Genomic DNA, 27,127 nt, shown 5'->3' with positions numbered 1-27,127 from the left:
TCCCAGAGTCCTATAGTTTTGGCCATTGACATTCATCGATCTTGAGCTACAATGGGTATTGTTGAGGATGGAACTGCAGATGCTGGTCTAAACTGAAGACAGACACAAAATGCTGGAGCTACTCAGCGGGACAGGCAGCATCCCCGGAGAGAAGGAACGGGCGACACTTAGGGTCGAGACCCTTCCCCAGATCTTCTATCCTTCTCTTAAGGGATGCTGCCTGTCCTGCTGAGTTTTTTTTTTTTTTTTTTTTTTTTGTTTTTTTATTAGAAGTTAATACAGCACAAAACAGTACAGTGGCGCCTAATTTTAGGTGCCAACTATGTAATACCGTAATCCATTCTATGTACAACCTCTAGTTTTATGTTATAAGAAAAAAGTAAGCAGATCAAGAAAAAGAAAGCAATAGAAAGGGGAAAAAGTGGAAAAATAGATGGCAGAGAGTAGAAAAACGTGAAGTGTGTATATAAAAAATAAAAAAAGGAAGAGAGAAAGAGGAGAGTAGAAATAGAAGAGAAGGCCCCTTAAAAGAGAATTTTTCAAATCTGTATTCGGAGATGTAGATCTATCCGCGTCATGAACTGAAATCGGCAATCCTTACGGCACCGCTGCATCACATGATTCCAAAAAGTCGATAAAAGGAGACCAACTCTTTAAGAATTGGTCATATTTATCTATTAGTCGGAGTCTCATTTCTTCAAGGCGTGCTATGTCCATCATATTCCTAATCCACATTTTAACAGTTGGTGTGGTTGTACTTTTCCAAAATTTAAGTATCAATTTCTTTCCAATTATTAACCCATAATTAAAAAAAACATTTTGATCTTTATTTAAATTGGTATCTTCTCCTATTATTCCAAATATAATCCATTCTGTTTTGGGTTCTATTCTTGACTTGAAAATCTTTGTAAATATATCGAATATATCACTCCAAAATTTATTCAACTTTGTACATCCAACAAATGAGTGTGTTATATTAGCGTTTTGAAACAAACATTTATCGCATCTGGGAGAGACGTTTGGATAAAATTTGTTCAACCTCGTTTTTGAATAATATAGTCTATGTAATAATTTGAATTGAATTAAATTGTGTCTTGCATTAATTGAACAGTTATGTGTGTTCATCAAATATTTTTCCCATCTATCCTTCGAGATCTTTGTCATTAGCTCTTGTTCCCAATCTTCCCTTAATGCTTCTGTTGAGGGTGATTCTCTATTTAATATATTATTATAAAAGTATGATATTAATTTTTGTGAATCAGCCTTAATATTCATTGCTTCTTCTAAAGGATCTAAAAATATAATTTGAAATCTATGTGTATGTTTCTTCATAAAGTCACATACCTGTATATATTTAAATTATTGATTATCCTTCAATTTAAATTTTAATTTTAATTGTTGAAATGATAACAGTTTGCCCACTTCATACATGTCCCCTACTTTCCTAATCCCCAGTCTATCCCATTGCTGATATGTGTTGTCGATGAGAGAAGGTTTGAATGCGGGGTTGTTCAGTAGTGGGGTTAGTACTGATAAATTATTTAATTTCAAGGATGCTTTTATTTGTTTCCAAATTCTTATTATATTGTGAATAATTGGGTTCTTCTTATATATTATACTATTCAATTTTATCGGTGAGAGCAGGATCGTTCCTATATCGTGCGGATAGCACTCCTCTTTCTCCATTCTTATCCACTCCAACTGCTGAGTGGAACTATCTAGCCAGTATATTATGTTCTTAATATGCACTGCCCAGTAGTAATATATAAAGTTAGGTAATGATAAACCCCCCACTTCTTTAGATTTGCACAAATGCTTTCGTTGAATTCTATGTGTTCTGTAGTCCCATATAAAATTAGTGATAGTGGAATCTAATTTTTTGAAAAAATATTTTGGAATATATATTGGAATTGCTTGAAACAAATATATTAATTGTGGTAGGAAAGTCATTTTTATAGCGTTAATTCTGCCTATCAATGAGAGTGGAAGCGTTTTCCAAAATTTAATCGTATCATTCAGTTTATTTAATAGTGGTATAAAATTAGCACTAAATAATGATTTGTGTCTTCTCGTAATTTGAATACCCAGGTACTTAAATTTTTCTGTTGCAATTTTGAAGGGGAATTTTAGTAAGTGTCTCGAATCCTGTGGTTTTAAAGACATAATTTCGCTTTTATTCCAATTTATTCTGTATCCTGAAAAAGAGCCGAATTCCTCAATTAGTGTTAATAAGGTGGGTATACTCGTTTGTGTATTAGTAATATATAAAAGGATATCATCCGCGTATAATGAAATTTTATTCTTTGAGTCCTTGCTGTTATATCCGTGAATATTCGGGTGATTTCTAATCCTTTCGGCCAACGGTTCTATCATAAGGGCAAATAGCAATGGTAATAAGGCACACCCTTGCCTATTACCCCTTGATAAGTAAAATTTTGGAGATAGTGTATTGTTAGTTAATATTCTTGCCGTAGGTCTGTCATAAAGTAGTTTAATCCATCTGATAAAATTCTCTCCCATATTAAATTTTTGGAGTACCTTGTATAAATACTGCCATTCTACTTGATCAAATGCCTTCTCTGCATCCAACGTGACCACTGAGATATCTTCATTGTCCTTCTTATGAGAGTACATTATATTAAAAAGCCTTCTCAAATTATTAAATGATTGTCTTTTGGGTATAAAACCCGTTTGATCCGTATTTATTAAATTGTTAATATAATTATTTAGCCTTCTAGCTAGAATCTTTGCTAAAATTTTCTGATCCGTATTTAGAAGTGATATAGCTCTATAAGAACCAGGCTCTTCTAAATCTTTATCTTTTTTTGGTATAAGCGTTATTGTTGCTTCTGCTAGGGTTTCTGGTAGTTTATTTTCAGTATAAGCCTGCGTGTATAAATTAAATAATCTTGGTACAATAGACTCCTGAAATCTTTTATAAAATTCATTACTAAAGCCATCTGGTCCTGGGGTCTTCCCATTTTTCAATGAGTTTATTATTTGTTTTATTTCTTCACTAGTAATCCGTGCTCCTAATTGCTCTTGTTCTAAACTACCCAATTTTGGGAGCTTGCAATTATCTAAAAAATTTGTAATTTTACTTACATCTGTCTTTATTTTGGATGTGTATAAATTATGATAAAATTGGGCAAACCTCTTATTAATATCCTTAGGCAATGTTAGCAACTCACCATTGTCCGATTTAATTTTTGTAATAGTTTTTTCCTTTTCTCGTTGCTTCAGTTGCCTCGCAAGCAGTTTATGTGGCTTATCCCCAAATTCGAAGTGTGCTTGTTTTGTAATTTGGAATACTCTTATTACTCTAGCCGATAATATTCTATTGACTTTATATTTCAGTAAAGTTATCTTATTATGTTTATTTGTGGTTGGGTCAGTTGCATTGTCCAGTTCTAGTAATTTTATGTTCTGTTCTATCCGCTGAAGTTCTCTTTTATTTTCCTTATTTTGAAAACTTTGATAAGAGATTATGTCACCGCGAATATATGCCTTAAAGGTCTCCCATAATAGCGGTGCAGAAATACCCGGTGTGTGTCATTTGTTTCGAAAAAAAAGTTTTGTTTGTTCTTTTATATACTCATAACCCTGCGGGTTATTTAATATGTGTGCATTGAACCTCCAAAAAGGCTTTATACTCGGCATTCCCTCAATTTTAAGTATAAAAGTCAATGGTGAGTGATCAGAAATAATACTATTATGATATGATGGTTCATTCGTATACGGGATCAATTTTGTGTCCAGTAAGAAATAGTCAATTCGCGAATAAGTTTTGTGAACTGATGAATAAAATGAGTATTCCCTACCACTTGGATTTACTATTCTCCAAACATCAGCTATGTTATTATTTTTTATATAAGTATTTAAAAATTCACAGGTCTTGGTTTTAACAAGACGCTTCCCTAGCTTTATTGATTTATCTAAATATGGATCTATAACACAATTGAAATCTCCCCCCATTATTATATTTTGAAAATTATGCTCTGCGATTAAATCTAATATTTTCCTAAAAAATTGTGGGTTATCAAAATTAGGCGCGTAAATATTTATCATAGTTAATGGTGTATTGTAAATTTCTCCTGTGACTATAACATATCTTCCCTCTTTATCAGATATGGAATTCTTTAATTTAAAAGGTATGCCCTTCCGAATTATAATGGCCGTGCCTCTTGCTTTAGAGGTGAATGAGGAGTAATAGGTTTGACCTATCCAATTTGCCCTTAATCTGATCTGAGTTTGTTGTTTCAAATGTGTCTCTTGTAGGAACGCAATATCTATATTTAATGATTTTAATTGTGCCAGAATTTTACCTCTTTTAATTGGCTCATTCGCACCTCTGATGTTCCAACTACAGAAGGTGAGACCTCCGGTATTTGTTCGACTATTATCTTGCATTGGCTATTATTACCAGACTGTATGCTTCATGTGATGCAGCCAAGTACCTCAGAGTCCCGAATCCAGAGTTGTCCTTCATAATTTCTACAGTAGTTCTACATCTCCTGACATTATTAAACATAATTGAGGGGAAGTGAAAAACATAAAATAAAGTGTACATAAAAATGCTTAAATCCTGCAACACATAATTGTGAATAAACAAAAAAAGTGAATGTAATTTATCAAAAAAGCGATAAATTACAAAAAAGCCACCTAAGGTAGCTAGGTTTGTTTTAAAATTGACCTCCGTCGATGAAATTATACACTGGGCCCTATCCCCCTGTTAGAATTTGACCCAACGTTAGTCGGTTCCCTCTAATTGTTACCAAACTTATCATATCAGGTCATCGCTGAGCAGTTTAAAATAGAATAAAATAAAAGGTAAGTTAGAAGATTTGGCTTAAAATAAAAATAATGATGGGTTAAAATACCTCATTAATTGTCCTGCTGAGTTGCTCCAGCATTTTGTGTCTGTCTGTCTTGGGTATTGTTGATCTACTTGATGTTACTGTAGCCTGCAGTCCATGAGATATTGGCCTAAAGATTATTTAGCTCTAACTTAGGAGCTTTAAACAGTGTGTTGCATGTTTATTCTATGTTAAAACATTCAAGAAGTCACAATGAAGCTTTATCTGACTTTGGTTCGGCCACATTTGGAGTATTGCATGCAGTTTGTTTGCACCATTACAGGAAGGATGTGATGACTTTGGAAAGTATGCAGCGAATGTTTCATCTTCGGAGGTCACTCAAAACGAGTATGACTGTCGTCTCCTCTCCATTGGGTCGGCTACTTGTGGGTCTGCAGATGTCTGTAGAGGCCGATCCGCGATCCACACACCTTGGTGCAATGTGGGCAGTGGAGACTGGCGGTGGTTGGTAGTTGTCGAGCCCCCTTTTCTCTCTCTCTCCTTACGGTGCTCTGTGACACGGAGTAGTTCCGTTTCATGACGTGCAGCTCCTTCCTGCATGGATTTCCTCCAGGAACGCCTGTCCAATGCAATGTGCTCTTAGTTGCTAGATGTGATGTGGAGTTTCTTCAGACTGTTCTTGATGTTGTCCTTGAAGCATTTCTTTGGCCCGCCAGGGGCTCGCCAACCTTCCTTCAATTGAGAGTACAGGATTTGTTTAGGGAGATGTGTGTTGGACATGCGGATGACATGGCCAGTCCATCGAAGTTGGTGCTGCGTTATTGTGGTGGTGATGCTGGTCATGTTGGCTTCCTCCAAAACGCTGCTGCTGGTGCGTTTGTCCTCCCAGCTGTTCCTCAGAATCTTTCGTAAGGATCTTTGATGCTATTGTTCCAGGGCTCTCAGGTACCTGCTGTAGGTGGTCCATGACTCGGCCCCATACAACAGGGTGGGGAGGACAACGGCTCTGTAGACCAGCAGTTTTGTTTGAGCCTTTAGGTCTCGGTCTTCAAAGACTCTTCCCTCGAGTCATACGTAGGCTCCGCTGGCACAACTCAGGTCAACTTCCTCAGCTTTTGAGGAAAGAATGCTGCCAAGGTAGGGGAAGTGGTCAAAGTTTTCAAGTGTGGTGTCGTCCACTTTTATAATGGACTGGGTAGACGGCTGGTTGGGTGGAGGTTGATGTAGGACCTGGGTCTTCTTGATATTTAAGGTTAGGCCCATAGCTCTGTATGCCTTGGCAAAGGCTTCATTCAGGATGCCTGGAGGTCTTCTGCAGAGTGTGTTGCAATGGCACAGTGGTCCGCACACTGAAGCTCCATGATGGCGGTGTTACTGACTTTGCTCTTGGCCTTCAACCTATTAAGGTTGAAGAGCCCACTGTCAGTTCTGTCGAGGATTGGGAACCCCTGTGGCAGCTCTTCACCAATGAGGTGAAGTATGGCAGCAATGAAGACGACAAACAGGGTGGGTGCGATGATGCATCCCTGTTTGACCCCCGTTTCCACAGTGAAGGACTCGGACTCAGAGCTGCAGTTGCTGAACAAGAGCCACAGTTGCTTACCAGACAGATGTCTGAATTAGCTACAGGGAGAGGTTGGATTGTTTTCTTTGGAACACTGGAAGATGAGAGGATCCTGTTAGAAGTATATACAATTATGAGAGACATAGACAGCCAGGATCTTTTTCTCAAGATGAAAATAAAATCAAGCAATAGAGGGCATAGCTTTAAGGTGAGAGGGGCAAAGTTTAAGGAGATGTGAGGGGCAATGTATTTTACATAGAGGGTGGGCTTCAGCGTGCACTGATGATTTGATGTAAAACAATAGTGAGCAGCTGCCTCAAGTGACACTGATACATCTTCAGTTTTGTGTAGTTTAAGGGTTAAAGAGATCATTTTAGCTAAATTGGAGTTATCAGCCAAATTAAAAACCCTTCAAAAACAAGATTTGAACGCACTGTCTGCCAGAGATGGCCTTGCAGTTGTGCACAATGCCTGAGAAAGTCTGACTCTTCTCACACCATTCCATGGGAAAGCAAAACACAACAGCAATAGTTGGGTAGACCACCTGCACCCCCTGTTGCTAATAGTGCAGAAAGGTTGCAGACAAGAGGAGTTTAAGATTGGCTCGGAGGGGGGGGGGAGGGGATAAGAAATGTCATAAAGGGTGGTGCCATGGCCTTGACCGTTTCGCAAACGGTGCCAGGTGATCTAAAACATCCTGCCGCATGTGCTGCTGTGTACTCGGGGTTTGCGAGTGCGTACGGAAATACGTGATTCTATGTGCCTTATTCAGTAGTGTAATAAAATACCTAGTGAATCAAACTTTGTTGTCTGAATCCGGTGATTTATCGAACACAACAAGTTCCTAACAGGATCCAGGCAGCAATCTATTCTCTCAGATTAAACTTGTTGCAAGTGCACTACAAGGAAAAATGCCTGAGAGAGAAGTACCAGAGTGAAGGAAATATGGTCTGAGGTTCTCTGAGAATAATGGAGGAGATCACTGGAAAGATCCATGGCTTGTGTGTTTGCAAGCAATGGATGTCATCCAATAAACATAACATCCACACTAGCGCAAATCTCAGTGGGATGCGCCAGGTTGAATTTTTGCAGAACAGTACAACCTGAAAGTGCCCTTCGTCTCCCTCCAAGACGCAGGGAGGCGTGTCCTGTACAGGCTCCTCCTCCACACCCTGCACTTCCTCGCCCTGGTCCACCGTCCGGACACCAAGTGGCGGTCAGTGTTGCCTTCCGGTCGCGAGGGGGGCCCCCGGTGGGGGTCCCTCTACGCAGGGATTCTCCCCCTCTACATTGGGGTCCTGGGGTGGAGGGTATTGCACCGAGGAGTTCCCTGCAACCTGTTTCTCTCGTGGTTCACAGACTCGCCAGCCGCCTGCCACTTTTGCGGGCTGGAAGAGTCTGTGTACCACGTGTACATGGAGTGCGTGAGGCTGCAGCCCCTGTTTGAATATCTAAAGGGGCTGCTCCTTGCCTTCTGGCTGCATTTTTCACCCACCATCCTCATCTTTGGACACCCTGTGCGTAGGGGAGAGGGTAGGGCTGAAGATGTCCTGGTTGGGTTGCTCCTGGGCCTGGCCAAGCTGGCCATCCGCGAGTCACGGCGCCAGGCGGTGGAGGGCTCTACCCGGGCCAGCTGCCTGCCCCTTTTCCGGGGTTACGTCCGTGCCCGGGTGGGATTAGAAAGGGAATACGCCCTGTCTGTGGGCACCCTGAGGGAGTTCCGGGACCGCTGGGCTCCGCAGGGTGTTGAATGTATCCTCAATAAGGATTGTATCATAATTGTATAATAGTTTATTATGGATATATGTTTGTATTGTATTTATGGTGGTGGGTTCTGGCTTGTTTTATTGTAGTGTAAATATTATTTTTTAATAATTGAATAAATTTTTTGATTAAAAAAAAACAAAAAAAAAAAAAAAAACTGAAAGTGTTCATATTTGAAGTCCACTGCAGGTTCGCATAATTTTCTTCTTGCACGGCTCATGAATTTGAACCTAATTTTATTTTTATCTTTTAGAATGCAAAAGCAACACTTACTTGAACATTCTTCTTTTGAGGACTTCTAAAGACAGATGTGAAGATTTCACTAAGGCATCCTGCAGGTTATGGCTAAAATGTGCATAAAGTTCTGTAACATCCTAGAACACACAAAATAAATAAATCTCAGGAGGAAAGCTTGAACTGTGATGAATCAATAGACAATAGGTGCAGGAGTAGGCCGTTCGGCCCTTCGAGCCAGCACCGCCATTCAATGTGATCATGACTGATCATCCCCAATCAGTACCCCGTTCCTGCCTTCTCCCCATATCACCTGACTCCGCTATTTTTAAGAGCCCTATCTAGCTCTTTCTTGAAAGCATCCAGAGAACCGGCCTCCACCGCCCTCTGAGGCACAGAATTCCACAGACTCACAACTCTCTGTGAGAAAAAGTGTTTCCTCGTCTCCGTTCTAAATGGTTTACTCCTTATTCTTAAACTGTGGCCCCTGGTTCTGCTCTCCCCCAACATCGGGAACATGTTTCCTGCCTCTAGCGTGAGAGATAGCAACCAAACCCTTAACAATCTTTCCCATCTCTTAACAATCTAAGATGCAATCAGTTTCATTCTGTGATCATTTAAAGTTGACGAGAGTATTCATACCATTATGCAAGGGTCAGCTGCTTAAATCCAATTTCATTTTCCTTTCTCAATGCATTGTACATTGGTTTAGAACATACACAAGATGCAAGTGATTACTATTATCCTTTAATTGAGTTCATACCCATCTAGCTTGGATCTCCCAGGTGACTTGCTGGATGAATATGCTGCCTCCTCAATAATAAGGACCAACTACAGTCAGGTCTATCCTGATTTTTCTGAATAATGTCTGAGGTTTAGGGGTACATTGAAGCACATGATAAAATGGGTTTTGTTCAGGAGACATCTTGCCTGACAAATCTGTCGGGATTTTTTGAGGAGGTAACAATCAGGAGAGACAAAGGAGAGTTTGTGGATGTTGTCTACTCGGATTTTCAGAAGGCCTTTGGTAAGGTGCCACACGTGAGGCTGATAACGATACAAGGTACAAGCCTGGACAGAAGATTAGCTGACTGGCAGAAGGCAAAGAGTGGGAATAAGGGGGGCCTTTTCTGGTTGGCTGCCTGTGGTGTTCCACAGGGATCTGTTTAAGGACCCTTACTTTTCACGTTATGTGTTAATGATCTGGATGATGGAATCGATGGCTTTGTGGCCAAGTTTGCAGATGAAACAAATATAGGTGGGGGAGCAGGTAGAGTTGAGGAAGCAGTGAGTCAGCAGAGGATTAAGACAGGTTGGGAGAGTGGGCAGAGAAGTGGCAGATGGACTGTAATGTAGCAAAGTGTGGAGTCATGCACTATGGGTGAGGGAATAAAGGCATAGACTATTTTCTAAGTGGGGAGAGAATACAGAAATCGAATGTGAAAAGGGACTTGGGAATACTGGTGCAGGATTCCCAAAATTAAATTTGCAGGATGAGTCGGCAACAAGAAAGGCAAATGCAATGTTAGCATTCATTTCAAGCGGAATGAGGCCAAAGTCCCAGGTTTGAGTAATTTACTAATTAGCCCTAATGTAGTTGATTAGGTAACAGGATAAAGAAGTGGTGGAGCGGCTTTGTTGAGGTGAAGTGCCGTGGGAGATAAAGTGAGAGTCTTCGGCGAGGAGGCTGAGGCAAGGAGTCTTCACTTGATCAAAATTTGTCCACTGAAGGAATGTCAGGCAAGTTGCTACAGTGTGTTTCCTGCAGGATGTGGGAAGTCACGGACACCGCTGGTACTTCTGGAATCTACACCTGTAGACATTGTGTCCGGGTGCAGCTCCTGAATGAACGTGTTGGGGAACTGGAGAAGCAGCTCGATGGCCTCAGGGCCATGCGGGAAAACGAGGGTTTCCCGGATAGGACCGACAGCGAGGTTGTTACACCAAGGATACAGGAAGAGCCAAGGTGGGTGACTGTGAGAAAGGGGAGTAAACGTGGAGTGCAGGAGACCCCGGTGGCTGTACCCAATGAAAACAGGTACACCCTACTGGGAGCTGTCGGGGGCAGACTACGCTTCCAGTCCGAGTGGTGGACACATCGGTGGCTCCAATCCTAGAGATGGGACTCGACCGGCGAGACCGACATTGGGCAGAGCCCTAGTGGTGGGTGACTGCATTGTTCGAGGAGCGGACAGGAGCCTCTGTGGCGGCAGACGAGATGCGAGGATGGTCTGTTGCCTCCCAGGTGCCAAGGTTCAAGATGTCATGAAACGGCTTTAAAATATCCTCTTGTGGGAAGGTGAACAGCCGGCAGTAGTTGTGCATGTCGACAAGAAGAAGAAGGAGGTTCTCCAACATCACTTTAGAGAGTTAGGAAGAAGACTGAAAAGCAGGACCTCTAGGGTGGTTATCTCTGGATTGCTTCCAGTACCTCATGCTAGTGAGGACAGGAACAGGGAGATAGGGGATCTGAATGTGTGTCTGAGGGTCTGGAGCAGGGAGCAAGGATTTAGATTTATAGACCACTGGGATCTCTGCTGGGGAGGGGTGACCTGTACAAAAGGAACGGGTTACACCTTAACTGGAGGGGGACTGACATTCTGGCAGGCAGGTTTGCTAGGGCTACACGTGCGGGTTTAAACTAAATAGTGGGGGGGAGGGATTGACAAATTGGGAGTATAAAGATGGGGTTGAAGAGGGAATGAGTACAGGAAAAATTACAAAAGATTCCCGAATTAATGGGAAGGAAAGTTCAAGAGGGGATAAGAGAGTAAGGTCAGGAGCAATAGTGTGAGAGGGGAGGTGAATACCAAAGTTAAAGTATTATATATGAATGCACGAAGGATAAGAAATAAAGTGGACGAGCTTGAGGCTCAGTTAGAAATTGGCAAGTATGATGTTGTGGGAATTACAGAGACATGGCTGCAAGAGGGCCAGGGCTAGGAACTGAATATTCAAGTTCTATTGAAAAGGCAGACAGGTGGACAGAGGGGGTAGGGTTGCCCTGTTGGTGAGGGATGAAATTCAGTCCCTTGCGAGGGGTGACATGGAATCAGGAGATGTAGTCAGTATGGATAGAACTGAGGAATTGTAAGGGTAAAACTACCCTAATGGGAGTTATCTACAGGTTCCCAAACAATAGCCTGGATATAGGGTGCGTTGAATCAAGAGTTCAAATTGGCATGCCTCAAAGGTTGTTATGGGAGATTTCAACATGCAGGTAGACTGGGAAAATCAGGTTGATACTAGACCCCAGGAAATGGAGTTTGTGGAGTGCCTCCGTGATGGATTCTTAGAGCAGCTTTTACTGGAGCCTACCAGGGAGAAGGCAATTCTGGATTTAGTGTTGTGTAATGAACTGGATTTGATAAGGGAACTCGAGGTAAAGGAGCCATGATGATGTAGTGACCATAATATGTTTAATCTACGATTTGAGGGAGAAGGGAAAATTGGAAGTGTCAGTATTACAATTGGACATAGTGGACTATGGAGCCATGAGGGAGGAGCTAGCCAAAGTTGACTGGAAAGATACCCTAGCAGGGATGACAGTGGAACAACAATGGCAGGTATTTCTCGGAATAATACAGAGGGTGCACGATCACTTCATTCCTTGGCTGACAAGGGACGTCAGGGACAGTTTAAAGAAGAGGATTTGGGGTGACGGAGGAACTGAAGGAAATCCACATTAGGCAGGAAATGGTGTTGGGTCGACTGATGGGACTGAAGGTTGATAAATCCCCAGGGCCTGGTGGTCTGCATCCCAGGGTACATAAGGAAGTGGCTCTAGAAATAGTGGATGCATTGGTGATAATTTTCCAATGTTCAATAGATTCAGGATCAGTTCCTGTGGATTGGAGGGTAGCTAATGTTATCCCACTGTTTAAGAAAGGTGGGAAAGAGAAAACGGAATTGTCGACCAGCTAGCCTGACATTGGTGGTGGGGAAGATGCTGGAGTCAATTCTAAAAGATGAAATAGCCGCACATTTGGATAACAGTAACAGGATCGGTCTGAGTCAGCATGGATTTACGAAGGGGAAATTATGCTTGACTAATCTTCTGGAATTATTTGAGGATTTAACCAGGAAAATGGACAAGGGAGAGCCAGAGGATGTAGGGTACCTGGACTTTCAGAAAGCACATAGTTTCCACATAGGAAATTAGTGGGCAAAATTAGGGCACATGGTACTGCCATAGGGCTAAGGGTACTGACATGGATACAATATTGGTTGGCAAACAGGAAGCAAAGAGTAGGGATAAATGGGTCCCTTTTAGAATTGCAGGCAGTGACTAGTGGGGAACCGCAAGGCTCGGTGCTCGGACAAATTACAATATACATTAAAGATTTAGATGAAGGGATTAAAAGTAACATTTGCAAATTTGCAGATGACACAAAGCTGGGTGGCAGTGTGAACTGTGAGGAGGATGCTATGAGGATGCAGGGTGACTTGGACAGGTTGGGTGAGTGGGCAGATGCATGGCAGATGCAGTTTAATGTGGATAAATGTGAGGCTAGGTGGCAAAAACAGGAAGGCAGATTAATATCTGCCTTCCTCAAGTTGGGAAAAGGGGAAGTACAATGAGATATGGGGGTCCTTGTTCATCAGTCACTGAAAGTAAGCATGCAGGTACAGCAGGCAGTGAAGAACACGAATGGCATGTTGGCCTTCATAACAAGAGGAGTTGAGTATAGGAGCAACGAGGTCCTTCTGCAGTTGTACAGGGTCCTAGTGAGACCACACCTGGTGTATTGTGTGCAGTTTTGGTCTCCAAATTTGAGGAAGGACATTCTTGCTATTGAGGGAATGCAGCGTAGGTTTACAATGTTAATTCCCGGGATGACGGGACTGTCATATGTTGATAGAATAGAGCAGCTGGGTTTGTACTCTCTGGAATGCAACTTGGGTAATTGACACCCCAGCGGTATGAATATTGACTTCTCTAATTTCAGGTAGTCCTTGCTTTCTCCCTCCTTCCCCTGCCCTCCTTAGTTCTCCCACAGCCCACTGTCTCTGCTTCTTCCTTTCTTCTTCACGCCCCCCCCCCCCCCCCCAACCCCCACATCAGTCTGAATAAGGATCTCAACCTGAAACGTCACCTATCCCTTCGCTCCATAGATGCTGCCTCACCCGCTGAGTATCTCCAGCATTTTTGTCTACCTGGAATTTAGAAGGATGAGGGAATCTTATTGAAACATATAAGATTATTAAGGTAGAGGCAGGAAACATGTTCCCGATGTTGGGGGAGTTCAGAACCAGGGGCCACAGTTTAAGAATAAGGGGTATGCCATTTAGAATGGTGATGAAGAAAAACTTTTTTTACACAGAGGGTTGTGAATCTGTGGAATTCTCTGCCTCAGAAGGTAGTGGAGGCCAATACTCTGGATGCGTTCAAGAGAGAGCTCTTAAAGATAGCGGAGTCAAGGGATATTGGGAGAAGGCAGGAACGGGGTACTGATTGTAGATAATCAGCCATGATCACATTGAATGGCGGTGCTGGCTCGAAAGGCCGAATGGCCTACTCTTGCACCTATTGTCTATTGGTTCAGAAAAGATTTGAGGATGTTGCCAGGACTAGAGGGTGTGAGCTATAGTGAGAGGTTGCGTAGGCTGGGTCTCTATTTCATGGAGCATAGGAGGATGAGGGGAGATCATATAGAGGTGTACAAAATCATGAGAGGAATAGATCAGGTAGATGCACAGAGTATTTTGCCCAGAGTAGGGGAAATGAGGGCCAGAGGACATAGGTTCAAGGTGAAGGGGAAAGATTTAATAGGAATCTGTGGGGTTTTTTTCCACACAGAGGGTGGTGGGTGTATGGAATGAGCTGCCAGTGGAGGTGGTTCAGGCTTGGACTATCCCATCGTTTAAGAAACATTTGGACAGGTACATGGATAGGACAGGTTTGGAGGGTTATGGACCAGAATAGGGCAGCTAAAACATAAAAGGCCTATTTCCTTCGCTCCATAGAGGGTTATGGACCAGAATAGGGCAACTAAAACATTGTTGGCCGGTGTGGGCAAGTTGGGCCGAAGGGTCTGTTTCCACTATATCACTCTATGACTCACTCCAAGTCTTATGCTTAGGAGTAGAATTAGGCCATTCAGCCCATCGAGGCTACTCTACCATTCCTCCTGATCCTCATGAAGAAAGTTATGTGTCTCTCTCAATGGCCACATAACTTTCTTCATGATCCACAGCTCCTCATTCTTCCCACCCTTCCATGAACCGATATAACTCAAATTCTGCCTGGGGTTGGCCCAGACAACACATTCTACTGCAAACCCTCATCCAGTAGCATCTGGGTTCATAAAAGTAAGAATATAAACATAGAACTGTTAGGATAGATTTGTTAAGTGTAGTCTAACATAATTCATCAATTAACTAAATCAACCTGTCTTTAGTTTAGTTTAGAGATATAGTGCGGAAACAGACCCTTTGGCCCACCGAGTCTGCACTGACCAGCGATCCCCGCACATTAACATGATCCTCCTACATGCACTATGGACAATTAACATTACCAAGCCAATTAACCTACAAACCTGTACATCTTTGGAGTGTGGAGAGGAAACTGAAAATCCCGGAGAAAGCCCACTCAGGTCAAGGTGAGAACATAGAAACTCAGTGCAGACAGCACCCGTAGTCAGGACCAAATCCGGGTCTCTGGCGCTGTAAGCGCTGTAAGGCAGTAACTCTGCTGCTGCACCACCGTGACACCCTCATCACTTCATATGTTTTGATTTCCTTAGTGATCAAATATGTAATCGGTTCAATCTTCAATAAACTTGTCAGCTGAATATTTAACGCATCCTGAAGCAGAAGATTTCAAGGAATGCTCCCACTGAGTGAAGAAATCTCTGCATCCTGTTTGTGTACCCAGTGTCGGCCAGTGAATCCATCAGGGAAGTTTGTGTTCCAATGAAATCACATTTCATTTTCCCAAACTCCAGAAAACTCCATTCTATCCAATCTCACACCAGCAGAACAGCATTAATTAACCTTTTTATCCTTCATGAACTTAAAAAAATAATTTGTAAGTGTGACCATGAAGAGGTGCTGTGGAAACTTTGGTTTCAAGGTTTCTGCAATTATCGGGAAGTTTATCTTAGTTTAGGTATAAAAGGTGAAAACAGGCCCTTCAGCCCACCAGGTGCATGCCAACAATCGATCATCCATTAACTAGTTCCATGTCCTACGCACTAGGAATAATTTACAGAGGCCAATTTACCGACAAATTGTACGCCTTTGGTAGAATGTGGGAGGAAACCAGAGGATCCGGAGAAAACCCACATGGTCTCAGGGAGAACGTGCAAACTCGGCACAGACAGCACCCGTGATCAGGATCGAACTAGGGTCTCTGATACTGCAAGGCAGCAGCTCGACTATTGTGCCACTGTGCCGCCCCACCTTGTTATTAGGGTTACAGTTATAAATTTACACTTTAATGCGTCTTAAATCGAGCTATATTATGTTTCTCATGTTTTTTTTTAAAACAGTTAATCCATTGCAAAAAGTACATTGTACCCTCTCAAATTCATCATCCTTTTTGCCCTGACTGTCATCTTTATTACTGTAGGAGGAGACGAAGCTCGCTTTTTCATCTTCAGGTTCTTCTGTAAATACAACACGTCTACCACGTTCTGTGTTAAAGAAAACAAGACTGAATGGTTGAGGCTGGAGGTTGTAACTAATATAACTGCAGTGAAATCAGGTGATATCTATGATTCTTTATCAAAACATATAATTTTGATCGCTTGAAATTAATTAATAAGAAAAAAATGAATTTTCATGAAATAGAATTGGCAAAATTAAAAACACTGGGTTGCAAGGACAAAATAGAATCAAGTTATATTGACAAAGAGTGAGAATGGATCATAATCAGTTACTTATTAAACTGGATAGATATAGGCATCTGATAAAGCATAGGCACATGTAAATGAAAATTAACACAGGTCACAGCATACCAAATTCTCAAACATAATGTGAAGTTGTATTGCAGTTTACTGCCTCCTTCATTCTTTAGGACCCGCAGTACTTCTTAAATCTCCTCTAATCCTTCTACAAATCGATGTAAATATATGTTTCTTAGTTATTAACCTCTCTGTTAAAGGAAGTAGGTCTTATTCATTCTATCTACGCCTTGCATAAGAAACCTTATCGAAATCTCTGTTCCAAAGAAAACATCTTTCTTCTGCAGTTGTATAGGGCTCTGGTGAGACCACATCTGGAGTACTGTGTACAGTTTTGGTCTCCTAATTTGAGGAAGGACATCCTTGTGATTGAGGCAGTGCAGGATCACGAGATTGATCCCTGGGATGGCGGGACTGTCATATGAGGAAAGATTGAAAAGGCTAGGCTTGTATTCTCTGGAGTTTAGAAGGATGAGGGGGGCTTTTATCGAAACATAAAATTATAAAAGGACTGGACAAGCTAGATGCAGGAAAAATGTTCCCAATGTTGGGCGAGTCCAGAACCAGGGGCCACACTTAGAATAAAGGGGAGGCCATTTAAGACTGAGGTGAGAAAAAAACTGTTTTCACCTAGAGAGTTGTGAATTTATGGAATTCCCTGCCACAGAGGGCAGTGGAGGCCAAATCACTGGATGGATTTAAGAGAGTTAGATAGAGCTCTAGGGGCTAGTGTAGTCAAGGGATATGGAGAGAAGGCAGGCACGGGTTATTGATTGGGGACGATCAGCCATGATCACAATGAATGACTGTGCTGGCTCGAAGGACCGAATGGCCTCCTCCTGCACCTATTTTCTATGTCTCTGTCTTCTATGTCTATAACTATTTTACTGTATTTTCCATCACTATCAAATAATTTTGTGAATCTCCCCTGTGCCCTAACTTTATTGTATATTTCCAGTTACAAGATATTGTATCCTGCGCTCTTACCAGTGACTTAAACATAATTGCCCTGTGCTTGTATCCTTTGCATCAGCAAATAACGGTGTGTATTTTTAATCAATCTGTCTTGCTGCCTTCAGTGCTGTGTGGTTATTCACCCTAAGATTCCTCTGGGCCATTATGCTTCTAGTGGCCTAGTTTATACAACATCCTTGAGGCTCAACATTGATCAGGAGCTCAAACGGACAAGTTGCAAATGTATTGTAGCAACGAGAGCAAGTCAGAAGCTGGATATCCTGACATCTCTGGAACTCTCTGCCACAGAGGGTAGTTGAGGCCAGTTCATTGGCTATATTTAAGAGGGAATTAGATGTGGCCCTTGTGGCTATGGGGATCAGGGGGTATGGAGAGAAGGCAGGTACGGGATACTGAGTGGGATGATCAGCCATGATCATATTGAATGGCGGTGCAGGCTCGAAGGGCCGAATGGCCTACTCCTGCACCTAATTTCTATGTTTCTATGTCTATGTTTCTATGACATTTATGATGGCACAGTGTTCAACAAGTGCCACATGAAAGGTTACTGCACAAAATATGACTATACAGGATTGGTGGAAATTTATTGCAGAGATAAGAGGGAGGCAAACTAAAGAAAAACAGATAAACAGGTTTGTTTCAGATTGGCAATTATTAATTTATGAATCTTATTATTAACCTCTCTGATAATAATTGTGCAATGACACTCTAATAAACTTTGTAACAGCCACTGATACCTCACAGCCCATTCAAAACACCACAGAGTATGGGTCATCCTGATTCAGTGCTATAATAACTATATAGAGGAAAACAATAAATAAATATTCATGATAATTAGCCCTCATCAACACCAATCACTGTATAGATATGGTATCAAGTGAATTTTGTGTATTTTCCAACTTATGAACAAAATCAACATGGATATTTATAAAAACGGAATCTATTTGCAACCACGGGACAGCCTGTAGAGAAGTAATTAGAATATTTTGGCGGGGTCAAGAATGACAACTGAAGTTTCAAACGGATCAAGTTTGGTTTTCAGTACACAGGTTCTCTAGACCCGTCTGGCCACATCGGTAGTCAGCGCTGAACTAACGCTCAAAAGCAAAACCAAAGATCTATAGGATCTTTGAGCAAAACCGCGCGAAAACAAGCAGCCCCACCCGAATCACGTGACCGCGGCTTCCGAACGCCGGGTTCGATACCTGCGAGCGCCAGTAGGCGCCGCTACAATGTCCACATTTTATGAAAAAAATAAAAATAACATTTTAAAGACAGTGGTTGATCAACTGGTCCCAACAGGACATATCCCCATTCCCTGCGGCCACTGTTTATTGCTCTGGCTTTCGTCTGATCAATTCCAGTGTATCAAAATGAACCTGAATACATGTGCATGTCAAAGACATTGCATCCTAATTTCTACCCGATATTTTCTCTCAGCTTATTATTCTTTGCCACATTATAGTTTGCCATTTTACACCGATTTCCAACTAGACAGGTTTGAGACACTGTATCAAAATCAATGTTCCATACCTGGTACAACAGCAGCTTTTGAACTTTCTTTAATTCTTTCGGTGATATTTGCAAATATGTCAACTAATTTCTCCACAATTATTTCAATGCTTCTGGCTTTTGGAGAGAGAATCTCTGCCCATTCCTTGGTACAAACCTGCAGAATACACACATACACACACACTGAGTAAACCTAATATTGGTGAAGCATTACAGTATGACATGACAAGTAACAAATACTTTTTATACCTTTTTTCAAAGTTTAGAAATGTGAAGCAATTGATGGATAAGTGTTTGCCAATACCCCAGCGTGGTTGGTTTCATCACTGGTGGTGATGTATCAACATGCAGGAGGGGTATAGAACACATGGTTGAATAGTGGTGCAACAATAACCTTCCACTCATAGTAAACAAGATCAAGGGACTAATGTGTAGGAAGGAACGGCAAATGCTGATTTAAATCGAAGATAGACACAAATTGCTGGAGTAACTCAGCGAGACAGGCAGCATCACCAGATAGAAGGCAAGGGACTAGTCATTGATTGCAGAAAGGGGAAGTCAGGAGATCGCATGCCAGTTTTTAATGTATGATCAGTGGTGGAAATAGAAACATAGAAAATAGGTGCAGGAGTAGGCCATTCGGCCCTTCGAGCTAGCATCTCCATTCAATATAATCATGGCTGATGGTTTGCAGCTTCAAATTCCTAGGTGTTAACATCTCCAATGATCTGTCTTAGATACATAGACAATAGGTGCAGGAATAGGCCATTCGGCCCTTCAATCATGGCTGATCATCCGCAATCAGTACCCCATTCCCGCCCTCTCCCTATACCCCTTGATTCCACTAGCCCCAAGAGCTCTATCTAACTCTCTCTTGAATGCATCCCGTGAATCCGCCTCCAATGCCTTCTGAGGCAGAGGATTCCACAAATTCACAACACTGTGTGAAGAAGTTTTTTCTCATCTTTGTTCTAAATGGCCTCCCCCTTATTTTTAAACTGTGGGCCCTGGATCTGGACTCAGCATCGGGAACATGTTTCCTGCATCTAGTGCATCCAATCCCGTGATAATTTTATATGTTTCTATAAAATACCCTCTCATCCTTCTAAATTCCAGTCTTGCGCCCAGTACAGTGTGAAAGATACATCTTCTAGATGCGCTGGGACGCATCCTCCGTGATGTGACCTGGGGTCATCGGGTGTTTCAGGTCACGCAATATCAGACACCCTCACCCAGGCGACCCAGCCGGGGTTGATCAGACCCCGACTTGCGTCCCAGCAGCAACCGCCCAGCACAGAGTTGTAATTATGAGGAAGGCAAGCCAGTGCCACTACTTCTTAAAAGTTTAGAGAGACATGGTATAACTCCAAATCGGTAACAAACTTGAACTTCACTATAGAAAGTGTCCTAACTATTTGCATCATGGCCTGGGAAAAACAATTCCAATGCACATGAAGGCAAGAGACTGCTGAGAGTGGCAGACTCTGCCCTGAATCTCCACACCATCATCTTCAGGGACAGCTATTTTCCTACTGAAATCAGGTTCTTAAACCAACCTGCACAACCGTAGTCCGATCTCATCAATTAATATTAAGTTGTTTAATATGTTCCGTGGGTTTATGTAAAAAGGTTCTTTCAAAATAATGTTTGCAACTATTCCTAAACTTTGAAAGAGGTGTTGAGAACATTGAACCCGTCCCTCCATCTTCTACACCCTCTTGCACCATACGGTGACAACATGAGCAATGGAAGTTCTAAAGAAAGATCACTGCTCCCTGATCTGACTAGTTCCAGCGTTTATTGCTTTGCCTACATTTACCAATCTGGTTACTGAACTCCCAAGTACTTCTGGAATTGAATGATAACATCATTTATTCCAATATGGAAGTTATCAGTAGCCGGCAATTCTCCACACCATGTTCTCCACACAAATGGTTTGCCAGATAAACATACTGCCAAGAGCTCAGGTGGGGTGGAATTTGTCAAGTGTGTTCAGGAACGTTTTCCAGACAATGTGTAGGGCCCTCCAAGGGAGAGAACAAAGCTTGACCTACTTTTCGGAAATACAAATACTTTGAATTCCCTCAAAACATTTTGGGACCAATGATCACAGTTCTATTAGCTTTAAAATAGTTGTGGATAAGGACAGTGCTGGGCCACAAGTTAAAATTCTCAACTGGGGCAAGGTGAACTCTGACAGTATTAGGCATAAGCTTGCAGAAGTTACATTCTAGTAAGAAACATAGAAACATAGCAAAATAGATGTAGGAGTAGGCCATTCGGCCCTTCGAGCCAGCATTGCCATTCAATATGATCATGGTTGATCATCTAAAATAAGTGGCCGTTCCTGCTTTTTTCCCCAATATCCCTTTAGCCCAAAGAGCTAAATTAAATCTCTCTTGAAAAAATCCAGTGAATTGGCCTCCACTGCCTTCTGTGGCAGAGAATTCCACAGATTCACAACTCTCTGGGTGAACAAGTTTTTCCTCATCTCAGTCCTAAATGGCCTACCACTTATTCCTAAACTGTGATCCTTGGTTCTGAACTCCCCCAACATCTAGCCTGTCCAATCCTTTTAATATGTTTCTTTAAGATCCCCGCTCATGCTTCTAAATCCCAGTGAATTATATGAGCGGGAGATTAAAAAAAACGTTGGGGATCCGCCTGCAACACATACCATCAAGGTCAGCAGAGGAGCGGCAGGTGAAGGAGTGAGTGCGGGGATTGGCTGAGGAATTTAATTAGCAAATCGGTAAGTTAGCGAATTAGTCAATTTATTAGCTAATATAAGCAAGGTTTGCTCTAGGGGTGCGGCCTGTCGGGGACCAGCCTTGTCGAGGGAAGTGCCTTGTGAGAAAAGTGCGAGTCTTTGGCTCGAGAGTCTTCGGCGAGGAGGCTGAGGTGAGGAGACTAGTTGGAGAGGATTGTATTGTATTGTATTGTATTCAAATTTATTGTCATTGTCTCAATTTGAGACAACAAAATGAATTTCCCTTACAGGCAGTATCATAAAAAAATCACAAAGAAATAATAAAAATAAATAATAAATAAATAATAAAACATATTAAAAATAAAATTGAAATTGAATTAAAATGTAAAAAAAAGCACAAACACAGAAAGTCCACGACACAACATAACATAAATGGCACCAAGGTGAGGATGGCACCATAGTCCAGCCAGCCTCCCCTCCGTGTTCATCCGTGGTCGGGGCCTTCCGAGCACCCGCAGTCGCCGCCCCGGGTGGCCCGATGTTCAGGCCCTCACGCCGGGCTGGTGGAACGCCGACGCCGATCCCCGACGATCCCCGACGGTGAGCATCCTCCTCCTGCCGGAGTCTGCAGCTCCTGAGTCCGCAGGCCAAGCCGGGCAGAGTCACAGGACCCCGCGTTGTTGATCAGTGCCGCCCGCGTTGGGAGCTCCGCAAACCGCAGCTCCATGATGTCGGCAGCAGGTCCAGCACTCCGGGCTCCAGACGGCGACCCCCGGTAAGGCATCGCCAGCCCCGCGATGTTCCAGCGCTGTCCCGCCGCTGCTGGAGCTCCGGTCGATCCCGGCAGGAAAGGCCGCGCCAATCCAGGCAGGTAGGCCGCTGTGGGGGGAGGGGGGGGGGGGGGCGAGGACGCGACTCGAATAATAGTCGCGTCCTCACCAGGAAGCGGCTGAAGTACGGTATCCCCCGCACCGTGCCCTCTTCCCCCACATAAAAACACAAAAAAAAACACAAAGAAATACACTTTTTCATAACTAAATAAACAAAAAAACAAAAAGATACCGGGCTGTAGGTGGAGGCTGCTGGCACCAGCGCCACCGGAAGTACAATACAGAGGATGAGACGCAGTGAAGAAATGACAGGTCAGCTGATTCAGTGTGATGCTTGCAGGATGTGGGAGGTCAGGGACACTGATGGTGCCTCCGGCTGCTACAACTGTGGAAAGTGTGTCCAGGTTCAGCTCCTGGTGGACCGTGTTGGGGCACTGGAAAGGGAACTGGATGACCTCAGGATCATCCGGAAAACGAGAGTTTCCTGGACGGGACCTACAGCGAAATCCTCATACTGAAGGTACAGGCAGAGAGAAGGTGGGTGATGATGAGGAAGGGAAGGAAGCTCGGAGTACAGGAGACCCCGAGGGTTGTACCTCTTGAAAACAGGTTCACCCTCGAGGAAGCTGTCGGGACAGAGGACACTGCCAGTCTGAGCGGCAGTCAGGTCTCCGGGTCAAAACGTGGCGCTGAAGCAAAACCGAAGAGACAGACGTCAGGCAGAGCCGTGGTATTCGGAGACTCCATCGTGAGAGGTACAGACTGGGGTTTCTCAGGCAACAGGCGGGATTCAAGGATGGTGTGTTGTTTCCCTGGTGCCAGGATCCAGGACGTCATGGACTGATTGTCGGCACAAATGACGTTGGGAAAAAGAAGACATTCTGCAGCATTTCTTTAGAGAGCTCGGAAGAAGGCTGAAAAGTAGGACCTCCAGGGTGGTGATCTCATGTTAACTTCCAGTTCCTTGTGCTGATGAGGGCAGGAACAGGGAGATAGGGGTTCTGAATGTGTGGCTGAGGAACTGTTGCTGGGGGCAGGGATTTAGATTCTTAGACCACTGGGATCTGTTTTGGGGTAAGAGTGAATTATACAAAAGGGACGGGTTGCACCTTAACAGGCGGGGGAACCAGTATTCTGGCAGGCAGGTTTGCCACTGCTACATGGGTGGGTTTAAACTAAATAGTAGGGGAGAGGAGACAAATTGGAAATACAAGGATGGAGTTAAAGGGAAAGAGAGTATAGGAAAAGTTAAGAAAGACACCAGAATTAACGGGTCAGAAAGCTCACGAAGGGATAGGAGAGTATGGCCAAGTGAAATAGGAATCAATGTGAAAGGCGAAGTGAGTAATGGATTAAAAGTAGTCTATATGAATGCGCAAACTATAAGAAGTAAAGTGGATGAGCTTGAAGCTGAGTTAGAGGTTGGTAGATATGACATTGTGGGGATTACAGAGACGTGGCTGCAGGAGGATCGGGACCGGGAACTGAATATTCAGGGTTATACATCCTATAGAAAGGACAGGCAGGTGGGCAGAGGAGGAGGGGTAGCTCTGTTGGTGAGGGATCCCTTCATCCCTTGTGAGGGGGACATAGGGACTGACGATGTAGAGTCGCTGTGGATAGAACTGAGCAATAGTAAAGGTAAGAAGACACTAATGGGTATTATCTACAGGCCCCCAAACAGTAGCCTGGATATAGGGTGCAAGTTGCAGCAGGAGTTAAAATTGACATGGAACGAAGGTAATGCCATTGTGGTTATGGGAGATTTGCAGGTAGACTGGGAAAATCAGGTTGGTTCCAGATCCCAAGAAAGGGAGTTTGTAGAGTGCCTCCGATGCTTGTATTGGAGCCAAGCAAAGAGAAGGCAATTCTGGATTTAGTGTTGTCTAATGAACCAGATTTGTTAAGAGGAATGAATGAATGAATACTTTTATTGGCCAAGTATTCACATACAAGGAATTTGCCTTGGTGCTCCGACAACATGACATACAATGACAGTTAGGAATTACATAAAACATTAAACATTAATAATAAAACATTATTGATTAAACATGTGAATTAAATAAAATACCAGAGCAAAAGGAGGCTACAGATTTTTGGATATTGAGCAGAGCTGCTACTCGTGGGGGAAAAAAGCTGTTTTTATGTCTGTGTGTGGCGGCTTTGACAGTCCGGAGTCGCTTCAAGAGGGAAGTGATTCAAAGAGTTTGTGGCCAGGGTGAGAGAGGTCAGCGATGATCTTGCCCGCTCGCTTCCTGGCCCTTGCAGTGTACAGTTCGTCAATGGAGGGAAGGTTGCAGCCAATAACCTTCTCAGCTGATCAAACGATTTGCTGCAGCCTCCGGATGTCGTGCTTGGTGGCTGAGCCAAACCAGACCATGATGGAGAAGGTGATAACAGACTCTATGATGGCCGTATAGAATTGGACCATCATTGCCTGTGACAGATTGTGCTTCCTCAGCAGCCACAGGAAGTATATCCTTTGTTGTGCCTTTTTGACTGTGGAGTCAATGGTGACCCCCCATTTCAGGTTCTTGGAGATGATGGTTCCCCGGAACTTAAAAGACTCCACAGATGTGACTGTGGTGTTGTTGATGGTGAGTGGGGTGAGGGGAAGGGGAGCTCTCCTAAAGTCTACAATCAATTCCACCGTCTTTAGAGCATCGAGCTCCAGGTTGTTACGAAGGCACCAGGACGCCAGCCATGTAACTTCCTGTCTGTAGGCAGATTCCTCCCCATCCTGGATCAGTCCAATCAGGGTTGTGTCGTCCGCAAACTTGAAAAGCTTGACAGAGGAGTCAGTGGAGTTGCAGTTGTTGGTGTAGAGAGAGTAGAGGAGAGGGGAGAGTACGCTGCCTTGCAATGCTCCTATGCTAAGGATCAGTGGGTCCGAGATGTGCTTTCCCAGCCTCACATGCTGCTTCCTGTCTGTCAGGAAGTTGGTGATCCGCCGACAGAGAGGTTCAGGCACAGTCAACTGGGAGAGTTTGGATTGTAGTAGCTCTGGCACAATGGTGTTGAATGCAGAGCTAAAATCAACAACCAAAATTCTCGCATAGGTCCCCTGGTGGTCTAGGTGCTGGAGGATGAAGTGCAGGCCTAGGTTGACTGCATCATCCACAGATCTATTGGCCCGATATGCAAACTGCAGAGGGTCCAGCAGGGGGTTTGTGATATTTTTCAGCTTGGCCAACACAAGTCTTTCAAGGGTCTTCATGACTACAGAGGTCAGTGCGACAGGCCTGCAGTCATTAAGACTAGTAATCCTTGCCTTTTTGGGTTCAGGGATAATAGTGGAGACTTTGAAGCAGGCAGGGACAGTACAGGTTTGCAGGGACTGGATGAAAATGTCTGTGTAGACCGGTGCCAGTTGTTCGGCACAGAGCTTGAGGGTAGAGGGGGAAACATTGTCCGGCTTTTTTCCGGAACAGCATCTCCACCTCTATTTTTATTGGTGATGATGGAGAAGTGATGTTGTGCAGCACGGAGGGCATGGGCAGTGGACAAGGCTGCAATCTTTTTGCTGTCAGGCTGTCATTGGGTGTTAGGTGGTGATTGGAGAGGGGTAGGTGGGAAAAAGGTCCAGTCTTTTCATACTTGAGTCTTGCTTTAAGTGGGTGTGTAGTTGCGATTGGGGAGGAGTGGGTGTAGAAGGGTCCAGTCTTTGCAGACTGGGGTCTGGCTGTGTTGGTTGGGATGGGGCAGAGGGGGTACCAGGGCTACGTTTCAGCTTGTCAAACCTGCAGCAGAACTCAAGATAAAGGAACCGCTAGGTAGTGATCATAATATGATGTTTTAATCTGTAATTTGAGAGGAAGGTTAAATCAGAAGTGTCAGTGTTGCAGTTGAACAAAGGGGAGTTGCAGTTGAACAAATGAAGGCATGAGAGAGGAGCTGGCCAAGGTCGACCGGAAAAGGATCCCAGCAGGAATGACTGTGGAACACAATGGCAGGAATTTCTGGGCATAATCCGGAAGATGCAGGATCATTTCATTCCAAAGAGGAAGAAAGATTCTAAGGGGAGTAAGAGGCAACCGTGGCTGACAAGGGAAGTTAGAGACTATAAAATAAATTTAAAGAGAAGATGTATAACATAGCAAAGAGTAGTGGGATCCCAGAGGATTGGGAAACTTTCAAAGAGCATCAGAAGGTAACAAAAAGGCCAATAAGGGGTGAAAAGATGAAGTATGAAGTATGAAGGTAAATAAAAATGCTGGAGAAACTCAGCGAGTGAGGCAGCATCTATGGAGCGAAGGAAATAGGCAACATTTCAGGTCAAAACCCTTCTTCAGACCTTTTCCAGCATCTGCAGTGCCTTCTTAAACAAAGTATGAAGGTAAGCTCGCCAAGAATATAAAGAAATACTAAAAGCATCTTGACATATGTCAAGAGAAAAAGATTAGTAAAAACTAATGTGGGTCCCTTGAAGGCAGAAACAGGTGAATTTATTATGGGGAACAAGGAAATGGCAGAAGAGTTGAACAGGTACTTTGGTTCCGTCTTCACTAAGGAAGCCAAACAATCTCACAGATGTACTAGAGGACAGAGGATCGAGGGATACAGAAGAACTGAAAAAAATTGCATTAGGCAAGAAATTGTATTGGGTAGAATGATGAATCCCCAGGGCCTGATGGTCTGCATCTCAGGGTACTCAAGGTGGTAGCTCTAGAAATCGTGGACGCATTCGTCATCATTTTCCAATGTTCTATAGATTCAGGATCAGTTCCTGTGGATTGAAAAGTAGCTAAGAAAGGAGCGAGAGAGAGAGAGAAAACGTGAAATTATAGACCATTTAGCCAGACATCGGTGGTGGG

General features: G+C 43.3%; 1 protein-coding gene across 1 annotated transcript in view; it reads right to left on the bottom strand.

Annotated features, from left to right (window-relative positions):
- Positions 1 to 27,127, bottom strand: part of LOC129697689 (dynein axonemal heavy chain 8-like) — a 474,747-nt gene that overhangs the window by 340,077 nt on the left and 107,543 nt on the right. The window contains exons 19-22 of the mRNA XM_055636398.1: positions 18,792 to 18,966; positions 15,901 to 16,016; positions 8,419 to 8,519; positions 6,421 to 6,493 (exon numbers count right to left, since the gene is read on the bottom strand). Of these exons, the coding sequence (XP_055492373.1) occupies positions 6,421 to 6,493; positions 8,419 to 8,519; positions 15,901 to 16,016; positions 18,792 to 18,966 (465 nt within the window). The remainder of the gene's footprint in view (positions 1 to 6,420; positions 6,494 to 8,418; positions 8,520 to 15,900; positions 16,017 to 18,791; positions 18,967 to 27,127) is intronic.

Source organism: Leucoraja erinacea, chromosome 5, assembly GCF_028641065.1.
Source record: "Leucoraja erinacea ecotype New England chromosome 5, Leri_hhj_1, whole genome shotgun sequence".
NCBI lineage: Eukaryota > Metazoa > Chordata > Chondrichthyes > Rajiformes > Rajidae > Leucoraja > Leucoraja erinaceus.
This window is presented reverse-complemented; position numbering and strand designations above follow the sequence as displayed.